Source organism: Piliocolobus tephrosceles, chromosome 6 (genome assembly GCF_002776525.5).
Source record: "Piliocolobus tephrosceles isolate RC106 chromosome 6, ASM277652v3, whole genome shotgun sequence".
Lineage (NCBI taxonomy): Eukaryota > Metazoa > Chordata > Mammalia > Primates > Cercopithecidae > Piliocolobus > Piliocolobus tephrosceles.
The window spans coordinates 94,472,850-94,485,667 of NC_045439.1; the positions used below are offsets into that span (position 1 = coordinate 94,472,850).

The 12,818-nt window shown below is 50.9% G+C and overlaps 1 protein-coding gene across 3 annotated transcripts in view; it reads left to right on the forward strand.

Annotated features, from left to right (window-relative positions):
* The window catches only part of AP3B2 (adaptor related protein complex 3 subunit beta 2), a 50,258-nt gene extending 37,700 nt beyond the window's left edge, over positions 1-12,558 (forward strand). For 2 of the 3 annotated variants that reach the window (XM_023187183.2, XM_023187181.3), the window contains 12 exons: positions 4,951-5,137; positions 6,300-6,418; positions 6,888-6,996; positions 7,337-7,460; positions 7,855-8,032; positions 8,213-8,273; positions 8,602-8,708; positions 8,917-9,145; positions 9,587-9,671; positions 9,920-10,017; positions 11,857-11,995; positions 12,130-12,558. In XM_023187183.2, the coding sequence (XP_023042951.1) occupies positions 4,951-5,137; positions 6,300-6,418; positions 6,888-6,996; positions 7,337-7,460; positions 7,855-8,032; positions 8,213-8,273; positions 8,602-8,708; positions 8,917-9,145; positions 9,587-9,671; positions 9,920-10,017; positions 11,857-11,995; positions 12,130-12,280 (1,587 nt within the window). In that variant the 3' untranslated portion in view covers positions 12,281-12,558. Of the gene's footprint in view, positions 1-4,950; positions 5,138-6,299; positions 6,419-6,528; positions 6,586-6,887; positions 6,997-7,336; positions 7,461-7,854; positions 8,033-8,212; positions 8,274-8,601; positions 8,709-8,916; positions 9,146-9,586; positions 9,672-9,919; positions 10,018-11,856; positions 11,996-12,129 lie in introns of all 3 variants that reach the window. The other variant, XM_023187180.3, reaches the window with a different exon arrangement.
* Positions 12,559-12,818: the final 260 nt, after the last annotated feature.

The window sequence follows — 12,818 nt, forward strand, 5'->3', positions numbered from 1 at the left end:
GTAGGAGTGCAGATATCACTTCAATATGTTGATTTCCTTACTTTTGGGTATATACATAGCATTGGGATTGCTGGATCATACGGTAGCAAAATTGTTAGTTTTTTTTTTTTTTTTGAGATGGAGTCTTGCCCTGTCACCCAGGCTGGAGTGCAATGGCGTGATCTCAGCTCACTGCAACCTCCCGGGTTCAAGTGATTCTCCTGCTTCAGCCTTCCAAGTAACTGGGATTACAGGTGCCTGCCACCACTCCCGGCTAATTTTTTGTGTTTTTAGTAGAGATAGGGTTTCACCATGTTGGCCAGGATGGTCCCCATCTCTTGACCTCGTGATCCGCCCACCTTGGCCTCCAAAGTGCTGGGATTACAGGTGTGAGCCACCGCATCCAGCCTATTTTTAGTGTTTTAAGGAACCTCCAAACTGTTCTCCATAGACATTCCAACTAACAGTGTGCAAGGGTTGCCTTTTCTCCATGTTCTTGTCAGCATTTGTTATTGCCTATCTTTTGGATATAAGCCTACTTGGGGCAAGATGATATATCATTGTTTTTTTGTTTTGTTTTGTTTTGTTTTTTGAGACAGAGTCTTGCTCTGTCACCCAGGCTGGAGTGTGCAGTGGTGCGATCTTGGCTCACTGCAACCTCTGCCTCTGTGGTTCAAGTGATTCTCCTGCCTCAGCCTCATGAGTAGCTGGGACTAGAGGCGTATGCTACCATGCCCAGTTAATTTCTGTACTTTTAGTATAGATGGGGTTTCGCCATGTTGAACAGGCTGGTCTCAACTCCTGACCTCAGGTGATCCACCTGCCTCAGCCTCCCAAAGTGCTGGGATTACAGGCATGAGCCACCATGCCTGGCCTTTCATTGTAGTTTTGATTTGCTTTCTCTGATGCTCAATGATGTTGATCATCTTTTCATATACCTGTTTGCTATCTGTATGTCTTCTTTTGAGAAATGTCTATTCAGATCTTTTGCCCATTTTTAAATTGGATTGAATTTTTTTTTTCTTATTGAGTTGTTTGATCTCCTTACATATTCTGGTTATTAATCCCTTGTCAGATGGGTAGTTTGTAATAATTTTTCTCCTGTGGCTTGTTTGTTGATTCCTTTAGTTTGCAATTTTTTTTCTCCTATTCTGTGGCTTGTCTCTTTGTTGATTCCTTTAGTGTGCAGAAGCTTTGTAACTTGATGTGATCCCATTTTTCTACTTTTGCTTTGGTTGCCTGTGCATGTGGGGTATTACACAAGAAATCTTTGCCCAGTACAATGTCCTGGAGAATTTCTCTAATGTTTTCTTTTAGTAGTTTCATAGTTTGAAGTGTTAGATTTAAGTTTTTAATACATTATGGTTTGATTTTTGCATATGGTCAGAGATAGGAGTCTGGTTTAATTCTTCTGCATATGGATATCCCGTTTTCCCAGCACCGTTTATTGAAGAGACTCTCCTTTTCCTAATGTATGTTCTTGATACCTTTGTCAAAAATGAATTCACGGCCAGGCGTGGTGGCTCATGCTTGTAATCCTAGCACTTTGGGAGGCCAAGGCTGGTGGATCACCTGAGGTCAGGAGTTCAAGACCAGCCTGGCTAACATGGTGAAACCCTGTCTCTACTAAAAACACAAAAATTAGCTGGTTGTGGTGGCGGGTGCCTGTAATCCCAGCTACTCAGGAGGCTGAGGCAGGATAATTGCTTGAACCCGGAAGGCGGAGGTTGCAGTGAGTCAAGATCGCATCATTGCACTCCAGCCTGGGGTACAAGAGCAAGACTTTGTCTTCATCTCAAAAAAAAAGTAAACGCTACTGATTTTTGTTTTGTTTTGTTTTTTTGGAGACAGAGTTTTGCTCTTGTTGCCCAGGCTGGAGGGCAACGGCTAATTTTTTTTTCTTTGAGATGGAGTTCTCGCTCCGTTGCCCAGGCTCTGGAGTGCAGTGGTGCGATCTCAGCTCACTGCAACCTCCGCCTCCTGGGTTCAATCAATTCTCCTGCCTCAGACTCCCAAGTAGCTGGGATTACAGGTGTGTGCCACCATGCCCAGCTAATTTTGTATTTTTAGTAGAGAAGGGTTTCTCTATGTTGGTCAGACTGGTCTTGAACTCCTGACCTCAGGTATTCTGCCTGCCTCAGCCTCCCAAAGTGATTACAGGTGTGAGCCCCCACACCTGGCCAATGCTACTGAATTTTTTTTTTTTTTTTTTTGAGATGGACTCTCACTCTGTCGCCACGCTGGAGTGCAGTGGCACCATCTTGGCTCACTGCAACATTTACCTCCTGGGTTCAAGCGATTCTCCTGCCTCAGCCTCTTGAGTAGCTGGGACTACGGGTGTGCACCACCACATCCAGCTAATTTTTGTATTTTTAGTAGAGACAGGATTTCACCGTGTTGGCCAGGATGGTCTCAATCTCTTGATCTTGTGATCCGCCTGCCTCGGACTCCCAAAGTGCTGGGATTACAGGCGTCAGCCACTGCACCCGGCCCATGCTACTGACATTTATGTGGATTTTGTATCCTGCAAAATAGAATTTGTTTGTCAGTTCTAATAGTTTTTTGGTGGAGTTCTTAGATTTTTTTAACTATAAGATCATATCATCTGCAAACTAGGATAATTTGAATTCTTTTCTAATTTGGGTATGCTCTATTTCTTTCTCCTGTCTGATTGCTCTAGCTAGGACTTCCAATACAGAGTCTCCTTAATCAAACATAATCATAGGATCATATATAATCATATACCACCTTTGCTATATCCTGTTGGTTAGAAGCAAGTCTCAGGTTTTGCCCATATCCAAGGTGAGGGATTGCACAAAGGCATGAACACCAGGAGGCAGCTACTGGTGGGGAAGACCTTAAAATCTGTCTGCCACATCCATCTAGAGCTTAAACTTACTCATGTGTAATGTGTGAATTGAGGATGTATTTCAATTTTTTTTTTATAGCCAGTTTTCTAAGCATGATTAGCAGGCAGCTGCAAGGTAGCATGTACATTGGCATAGGTTATGGAAAGATAGTGTTTCTCACTTAAAATTCCTCCCTGACAACTGGAGCCTGTTGGTGAGGGGGAGCCTTGTTCTGTTCTTGGCATACTGGAGTGTATCTCATAGGCCTTCTTGAGTAGCCTGTAATTCCTGCATATCCTGGCTAGATGAGGTGGGGGTCTTGGTGGTGCACACAGTATGCCACAATCCACAGGGAGTGGCTCCTTGGGGTGGAGAAGGGTAATGAATTATTATAGGCAAATCCTGCAGTGTCGAGGTGGTGGGCCAGCCCTTCTTGTGTTGGTTGTTAACATGCAGGTAAGGCTGTGGACAGATGGATCCAAATACCAAACAGTTCCGTCTAGAACTAGGCAAGGTCTTAAAGGAGGGAGTCTGTGATCAGCCAGCTGGGAAATCTGTGGAGGAAGACATTGTTCAAACCAAAAGAGGGATCAGCAGCCTCTTGATAATGGACCACGTTGGTAAGGGCATCCACTAGCCCTGGCCATTTAGATGGTGTCTGGCCAAGAGAGGGGCAGGTTGGTGATGAAATCTGTTGTGATGGCATCTTATTTTCATATTTTTAAGTCTATTCTATTAGGGGTGCATGGGGTTGGGATTGCTTATCTGTGACTAGAACAGTATCGGAGGTGCTGCTTTGCTGGAAGGGACTGAGCTGAAGAGGTCCTGTGGGCCAGACTGGAGGTAGGAATGTGGAATCATAGTGGCTCTCTAGAGTGGTGTGGGGCAATTCTGCCACAGCAGCTGCTCCAACTCTGGGTCAGCATCTGAGGGGCTTTGCCCCTCATGGACATCTGCCTGATATTCCTGCCAGATTAGCTGGATTAACCATGTCCAAGGCTGCATGTAACAGTATGTCACCATAAACCTCAGGAAGAACAGAGTCAGTTCCAGGCTCCCTCCTGCTGGGCCCTGATGCCCCTGGGCATTCTGGTTGTTGACTACTTGGTGGTTTTGATCTTGGTCACAAGTGATGGAAACATGGAGATCTGGACCAGGGCAGGCTCCTTATGTCAGCAGGTAGGCAGTGAAGGGAAGCAGATGGGGTGCAGCTCCAGCAGATGCAGGCCTAGGTGTAGTACTGATGGGCTCCTTGGCCTGGGAAAAGCCCCTTAATGATTCTGCTTCTTTTCTGTAAAATGGGGGCAATAATGCCTACCTCTCAGAAGGCTTGGGGAGATTAGATGAGCTAGTGTGGAGCACCTAGCAGTGCTTGGTGCCAGAAGGCACTTGATAAGTGATGGCTGCTACCACTGTTGCCATGTTAAGGCAGGTTAGATTAGGCCAAGATCATGGCAGAAATGGAGAGATTTCAGGTCTGCAGTTGTAGCTTCCCTGACTGCAGACTGTGAATCCTACATGACCTTGGCAAATGCATCGGCAGCTGCAGTTTGCCTTAATGTCTCATTAGAACCTTCCAGGGAAGGATCAAGACCTCTGAGACCCCTGGGCTGCTCAGAATCTACTAAGTGGGTGGATAGGACATGAGGGTGGCCCCTGCCAAAGGGACCCCTGTTTATCTGCCCTGTCTTTTTGTTGTCTAATTCCCCCCTGGGTGGTGGAGCCTGGAAACTGTGAGGTCCAGTAGAGCATTCCAGACTTCCACATACCCTGCCGCCCTGGAGTAAAGAGGCTGGACAGGCCTGGAGAGGTAGGAACCACAAACCTGGGGAAGAATGGAGTCCAGAGCCAAGAGTGGGGAAAGTCCAAAAGGAAAACCTCTTTTGCTGGCCCAAGGCAGTTGTCAAAGTTGGGGTCATCAGGAGGCATGGTCAGAGAGATGAGAGAAAATTCTGAGCCCAGAACAAGGGCCGGTGGGGAGGGAGAGCTGGGTGGAAGCAGCCGGTCCTAAGCAGGGAGAGGAGACGTTCTGCCTGCAAGTGTCGGCTTAAAGAATCTGGTTCTGAGCCTCCTGTGTCCCCACCCCCTCTGTCAGCTGACCCACCTCTTCCTGTTCCTCCAGACCAAGCTGCTGACCCAGTATGTGCTGAGTCTGGCCAAATATGACCAGAACTATGATATTCGCGACCGGGCACGCTTCACCCGGCAGCTCATCGTCCCTTCCGAGCAGGGTGGGGCCCTTAGCCGCCATGCCAAGAAGCTCTTCCTGGCACCAAAACCAGCTCCAGTCTTGGAGTCATCCTTCAAAGGTGGGAGATGAAATCAAGGGTAACATTCCTAGGGGAATGGGAAGGAACTGGCTAGAGTCTCTGCCCCAGACCTTCCTCAAGCCCCTAGCCAGGCACCATGCTTCTGTGGGCAGTCTTACTCCCTGGCTCACTCCTTTTGCCCCTGCTGTGGCACCAGGAGTTACTCTTTCACCTGCCCACAACCATTGCCAGCATTATCTCACTTGAGGGTCTGCCTTCCCAGCCAGGATGGGCTCCTGCCTCCTCTCCTCTCAGGCTCCCTTTTTAATCTCCCTCCCTGAGCAGACAGTAGGCTTTGGAATACATACCAAGATCTTAAATACCAAGGACCCAGGAGGGCAGAAAGCAAAACAACACACAGAGGAGAGGTGTATATTTTTATAAAGGTCCTGAGAAACCAGTTGCCTGTACTCTGTGAGCTTAGTCACTACAGTCAGTCCAAATCCCAGGCTCCAGGGCTTCAGCCTTGCTCTGTTCTTGGGCTTGGCCCTTAAGGCCTCTTTTCCCAAGACAAGGGCCCTGAGAGGGGGCTGGGAGGGAAGGGTTCTCCCGCTGGCTCTCTGGACCCCAGGAGTGGAAGCCAGGAACCTACACAGAAGAGATCCTCCTTCACAAAGCTCAGTTCTTCTGGGTATCTTTTCATTCTTTTTCTCTTCCCTGGACCTCAGGAATGGGGAGATTCTGAGGGTGGGTGTAGCTTTGAAATTCTCCCAGGAAGAAGGCAACAGTCCCTTTCTCCCTGGCACCATCCCTATTCACAGGCCTGTGCTGCCCTCCTCCAGCGGTGCCTCACCTCTGACCTGGACTCCCACACACTCATGCTCTGATGCTCATCTCTTCCGGCTGAGTCCAGAGCCTGACTAGACATGCTTCCCAAGCAGATGGGCTGGCAGCATCTGTGGGTCCAGAGTCTCCTCCTGCCCACCTCTGTAGGCCGCCTCTCCCTGGCCCTCAGTCCCTGCTCTGGCCTGGCCAGCCTTTTCTTCCAGCATGTGGGCCTAAAGGTGCAGTCAGGGTGGAAGAGCCATTAGGGCACACATCCATCTCCTCCTACCCACCTGGGAAGTCCCGACCAGAATCACGACCCAGCCCCACCTGGGAAAAAGCTCCCAGAGCTCTCCCTCACTGCTGCTACCTGCCTGACCTCTAAACCTATCCCTAGACCGGGACCACTTCCAGCTGGGCTCACTGTCCCACCTGCTCAATGCCAAGGCCACAGGCTACCAGGAGCTCCCAGATTGGCCGGAGGAAGCCCCAGACCCATCTGTGCGCAACGTGGAGGTCAGCGCGGTGGAGGGTTGAAGTGTGTGTGTGTGTGTTGGTGGGGGCAGACAGTAGGGAGCTCTGGCAGTGCTGGCCCAGCCCTCCTAACACCTTCCCCACACACACAGGAAGAAGATCTCTCCCTTATTGAGACTCACGTGGGCCTGTTGGGCGAATACACTGAGGTCCCACCTCCGTGTGCTGTGTGCTCTCTCCCATACCCTGTCTGTGTCCCTCTGCTTCCCCTGTGTGCTGTGCTCCTGGGCCTTCCCATGTTCTGTTTCCACCTTGGTTTGGCAGTGCCCCTCTGTGAGCACATCCCCTCCCCTCCATGGACAGTGCCCCTTTTTTCCTCCTCTGTTCTTCCCTTTGTGGGACAGACCAGGTAGGGCCTCATGAAGAGGTGGAATAAAGGGTAAGGGCTTGTGCCTGCCTTCCTTCTCCCCAACCATTATGAAACGACCCTGCACCCTACTCCCATCTCCAGGTACCTGAATGGACCAAGTGCTCAAATCGGGAGAAGAGAAAGGAGAAGGAAAAACCCTTTTACTCGGACTCTGAGGGGGAGTCTGGCCCCACGGAGTCCGCAGACAGTGGTGAGCAGATGGCAGAGCTGGGGTTCTCTGTGCTCCCGCCCATGTGTCTGCGTGACTGGCTATATGAGGGGTGTATGCATATGGTCGTGTGTCTAGGGGTGTGCACCTGCCTGTGAGTTCTGTTTGTGCACCTGAGGGATTCATGTTCCAGGTATGTGTGCTTGTGCAGGTTTCTATCCATGGAGTCCATCTGTGTTTCTGTCAGTTCCAGCTGGCATGTAGGGCTGGGGGCAGGTCAGAGAGGGTTCAGTACTGAACCTGAAGGTGGAACCCAGGTGCCTGCTCCAGACCCAAGGAGGCCTGCATATGAGGGAGGAGGCCTCATATTATTCCTCCACAGACCCTGAGTCTGAAAGTGAATCCGACAGTAAGAGCAGCAGCGAGAGTGGCTCTGGGGAGTCCAGCAGTGAGTCCGACAACGAAGACCAGGATGAGGATGAGGAGAAAGGCAGAGGCAGTGAGAGGTGAGAAGGGAGCTAGCCAGATGGCGGGTGGGGTTCCGGGGGCTTTCCTGGAAAGAAGGGCTAGCACTGAGCTTTAGCCAGTCTCCTAAGAGCCCCTGAGTCCCTCATGAGCTGGCTGGGGTTGTCAGCTCACATGACAACTGCTTTCGCTGGCTGCAGGAGATCTCTGAGGCCTCGTGGGGAGGTGTGGAGAAGCAACCAGGAGCCTGGAGCCTGAGCTGGCACAAGCTGGCTTCAAGCTCTCATGAGGTCCCTGCTATAGGACTTCAGGTGTGAACCCTCCTGGCCCAGGCTCCCCACTCCACTCCAGCTTTTCAGCATGTCTCCTGCTTCTGTGAAGCAAGGAGGGGGTGTCCAGGCCAGGCCTGAGCCCACCTTTCCCACTCTCCTTCAGTGAACAGAGTGAGGAGGATGGTAAGAGGAAGACGAAGAAGAAGAAGGTGCCAGAGGGAAAAGGAGAAGCGTCATTCTCTGATGAGGACAGCGATTCCAGCAGTAGCACATCAGAGTCCGAGATGACATCGGAGTCCGAGGAGGAGCAGTTGGAACCTGCCTCCTGGAGGAGGAAAACAGTGAGAGCCTTGGGGCAGAGTCAGGGTGTGCTCATGGGCCAGGGCCCTCCCCACCCTCTGGGCCAGACTCAGACATCTATCTCCCTACCATCCAGAACAGACCATGACATCTTCTACCCAACCCAGAACATGCCAAGGTGCTCCCCTTACCCACACCCATATCCCATTTGTCTCTTTCAGCCTCCCAGCAGCAAAAGGGCCCCTGCAACCAAGGAGATCTCCCTGCTTGATCTAGAGGACTGTGAGTTTGGGTGGTAAAAGTCACAGGGGAAAGGAGGCCTGGGGAGCATGAATTAGAACGGCCCACAGGGATTCTGGATCAGGTTCCTCAGGTCTTGTGGGAGCAGGGGAGCAGACAGAACATATCTTCAGGCCTGAGAGGGCAGCAGGGCTGACCTCTCCAGGTCTGGGGTTGAGGTCTAGGGATGGGTATTTTGCCAGAGCCTCCAGGCAGCCATGTGCTCCCGCTGTCCATGGTGCTGAAACGTGTACTCCTTGATCCCTGGGCTCCCTGCTCAACCCAAGTCACCTTCACTTTGCCTCATCATGGTCTTTATCTACTCCCACAGTCACCCCTCCCAGTGTCCAGCCTGTGTCTCCCCCAGCAATTGTGTCTACCAGTCTGGCTGCTGACCTGGAGGGCCTGACACTCACAGATTCCACCCTGGTACCGTCGGTGAGTGGGATGGAGGAGGGGACTGGGCTGGGGCAGGGACACATCCCTGTGCTGCATCCTGTGGTGTGGATGTGTGTGTGTGGGGGGTGGGTGTGATGGAGGATGTGATAGCTTTGAGTCCCAGTTGCTGGATGGCCCTAGGGGACAATGCTGGTACAGGCTCTCTCCGTCTTGCTCAGTTCTGTCCTTCCTTACCCCTCCACTCCAGCTTCTGAGTCCAGTGTCGCGTGTTGGGCGGCAGGAGCTGCTGCATCGGGTAGCTGGCGAGGGGCTGGTTGTGGACTACACCTTCAGCCGCCAACCTTTCTCCGGGGACCCCCACATGGTGTCTGTGCACATCCACTTCTCCAACAGCTCTGATACCCCCATCAAAGGCCTGCATGTGGGCACTCCCAAACTGCCTGCTGGCATCAGCATCCAAGAATTTCCCGAAATTGGTGCGAAGGGCTTTGGATGGGGTGGAGGAGGAGGCTCCTGGGCAGAGTCAGTCTTTCTGTGGTTGTTGATACCCTTTTTGTGCCAGGCCAGGGGCCAAGCTATAGGGACACAGAGATAGCATCTAACGTCATCAACGCTCTGGTGAACAAGACAGATTATGAAATAAGCAAGTTCACATCAGGACAGGAGGTGCTTGCAGCAGCAGATTTGAGCCTTGGTTGTTTCAGGACTAACTTAAATGTGGTGAGGGTGAGTGAGGGAAAGCACCCTTAGAGTTCAGAAGGAAACCAGAAACAGTCTCCAGGGGCCAAGAAAACCAAGATTCTGTAGAGGGTTGGTCAGCTGTAACAGTGGAAGGGAGAGTAGGGCTAGGCTGCGTTCTAGACCTATCAGGTGATGGTGGTCCTCCCTCTCCCCTTCACTGCCTTATACCGCTTCAGAGTCCCTGGCCCCTGGAGAATCTGCCACTGCTGTAATGGGCATTAATTTCTGTGACTCAACCCAGGCAGCCAACTTCCAGCTGTGGTATGTGCCCAACTCAAGGTGGGGGTGAGAGGATGGGCTGGAAAGGGTCAGGGTAACAATGAACCAGAAATGGAGGTGGTGCTTAGTGGGGATACATCATGATTGGGTGGGTTTGGAAGCCATCTTAGGCCCTCATTCCTCACCTCACTCTCTCACTGCCTCCAAGCTGTGCCTCTACACAGGGTGGGAGGTGAGGGGAGAGATGACGGCCTTAATTCTTCTCCCTCTGTTTTCTCCCACCCTTCCAGCACCCAGACCCGACAGTTCTATGTCTCCATTCAGCCACCTGTTGGGGAGCTGATGGCGCCTGTGTTCATGAGTGAAAATGAGTTTAAGAAGGAACAGGGTGAGTGCTCCCTGGGAGTGGGCAAAGAGGGAAGTATAGAAGCTGACTCCAGAACATCTAGCTTGAATGGTAGGGAGAATGGTGGTATCCTTCATCTAGACCAGGGGTCAGCAAACTTTTTCTGTAACGGGCCAAAGATAAATGTTTTAGGCTTTGAGAATCATGTGGTATCTGTTGCAGTTACAACACGACTGTGGCTGTTGAAACATATAAACATCCACAGACAGTATGTAAATGAATGAGCATGGCTGTGTTCCAAGAAATTTCCATTTATATTTATAGATACTGAAGTTTAAATTTCATGTAATTTTCATGTGTCATGAAATATTAATCTTCTTTTGATTGCTCCCCCAACACTTAAAAATAATTTAAAACATTGTGGGCCATACAGGTGGTGGGCTGGATTTGGCCTGGAGGCTGTAATTTGCAAAACCTCTGGCCTACAAGAAAGAAGAGTGGCTTGGGCAAGGGAGGAGGGAAGATCATGGTTAGTTTTGGATAAGCTGATTTTGAAATGCATTTGGGAAATTCAGGAGGAGCTATTTAGTATGCAATTGAAAATATGGGTCTATGCCCAGGAAACACTTTGAAGCTGGAGTCATGAGCATAGAGGTTGTAATGGAAGCTGTGAATATGAATGAGATCACTCTGGGAGGTGGAAGAAAATAGGAATGCCAAGGACAGAACCTTGGGGGAAAACCTGAATTCTGCAGAAGAAAGAGGAGGAGAGGGATAAGAGAAAGGAGCACAGAGAGAGGTGGGAGGAGAACCAGGAGAGACAACAAGGCAGAAGGTGTCTGCAAACCACAGTTACCGAACACCTTCAGAGTCAGCATATAAAAGGCTACTGCCAACCTGAGGGAGAAAGGGTCATTGCTAAAGGAGGGACAGAGGCCAATTGCAGTGGGTTGAGGGAGACCAGGGCTCAAGTAAATGGAGTCCTCTTTGGAGGACTTTAGCCATGAATGAGGAGGGAGACAGGGCATTGGCACGATGAAGGATCTCGCTTCTGGAAAGGATTTTTTGGAGACGGGAGCACTTGAACATGAACAGATTGAAGGAACAAATATAAGAAAATGTTATTAGTCAGGAATGAAGGGGATGGAAGAAACAGGAGAGGGATGTCGGTTTCTAAAAGGAGGTGAAGAATGGGGGAAGCAGCGGAAGGAGGAAAGAGGCCTCCTGTTGGTGTGCAGGAGGGCAGATGGAGGGGCTCCCACTGGGGGCCTAGAACATGTGAGTGGAGAGAAGTCAGCCCTGCAGAATGAGGAGTTCTGGGGATGCTGGGAAGGTTTGGGGGCTTCAGGAGCCCTGGCTAGGTCTGGAGCTACTGCTGCAGAGGTACAATTAAAAATATACCTGTGAATGCTGCATGTGACTACTGGATTCTGGCTGAGAGATCACAGCAGCCACCTGTCATCTTTTTGTGAGGGCTTAGCCTCCAGGAGCTGAGTGGGAGTTGAATGTGGGTTGGAGGGCCCCCCAGGAAAGATCAAAGGGTATGAGGTTCAGGATTGGGGAACCTCTTAAGAACTGACTGGCCACTCTCAAGGGGCTGGTAGCCCAGATGTCTGATGGAGGAAGTGCCAAATCAGTCTTTGGTAACAACATGGATAAAGGCCTGGGTGGGAGGGGTACAGAGGCTAACGAAGGCTTCCTGACAGAGGGCCCAGTCTGACAGCGAAGTACCCTCTCCCCACGACTGATGATTTAGATTCTGACCTGCCCTTTGCATGATACCTTCCCAGCCTGGGAGAACTTGATGCTTAGTAAGCAGACCCAGGTGCTGGCCTCTGTACCCACCACAGCCTCTGCCCTCATCACAACCTCTGCCCCCAGGAAAGCTGATGGGCATGAATGAGATCACAGAGAAGCTCATGCTGCCAGACGCCTGTCGGAGTGACCACATTGTGGTGCAGAAAGTGACTGCCACTGCCAACCTGGGTCGTGTTCCTTGTGGGACATCTGATGAGTACAGGTACTAGGCCACCAATAGAGGGGAAATGATGAGCATGGGGGCCCTGGTTTGAAGGAGGAGCCCCAAGCGCTAATCCCCTTCCAAGCACAGTCACCCTTAGCAGCTCTTCCCCACCCCTTCTACTCCCACCTCAGGTTTGCAGGGAGGACACTAACCAGTGGAAGCCTCGTTCTGCTGACCCTGGATGCCCGGCCAGCTGGAGCTGCCCAGCTGACTGTCAACAGTGAGAAAATGGTGATTGGCACCATGCTGGTAAAGGATGTGATACAGGCTCTGACCCAGTGACTTCCAAATGCTATGACCTCTTTGGCTCCTATCTATACCTCCCCATGACATCTGGGCTGTCAGTCCCTCTCACCTTTTTCTCTCTCTCATCCTCCTCCTCCTCATGCCAGATAGCATTCAGGGTGTCCTCTCTTCCTTGGGAGGACCAGGCCTTCCCCTAATCCCCTCTCCATGTGTTCCTTAGTGATCTGTGCAGAGGGAGATGGCAGTCACTCCCTTCAGTCCTCCCAGCTTTCTGTAGCTGTTTATGTAACACTCTCAATAAAATGTCTTCTCTCAAGCTGCTGGCTTGCTTTTCTTTCTGGGGGTTTAGGGGAGAGCTGCTAAGGGTGACTGTGTTTCGCCCTTGTGACCTTGTAGGGGAGGCTATGACTGCTTCTCAGGAACAACTCTGGTTGAATCCCCAAGGTGACCATCTCTGGGTCAGGATGCCTAGGAGTCTGCAGGTATCTCTGTGGAAGAGACATCTGGGCTGGGATGGGAAAGCAAAGCTGGAAGAGCACCTTGGTTCTTTTTTATAGCCTCTGCAAAAACAAGT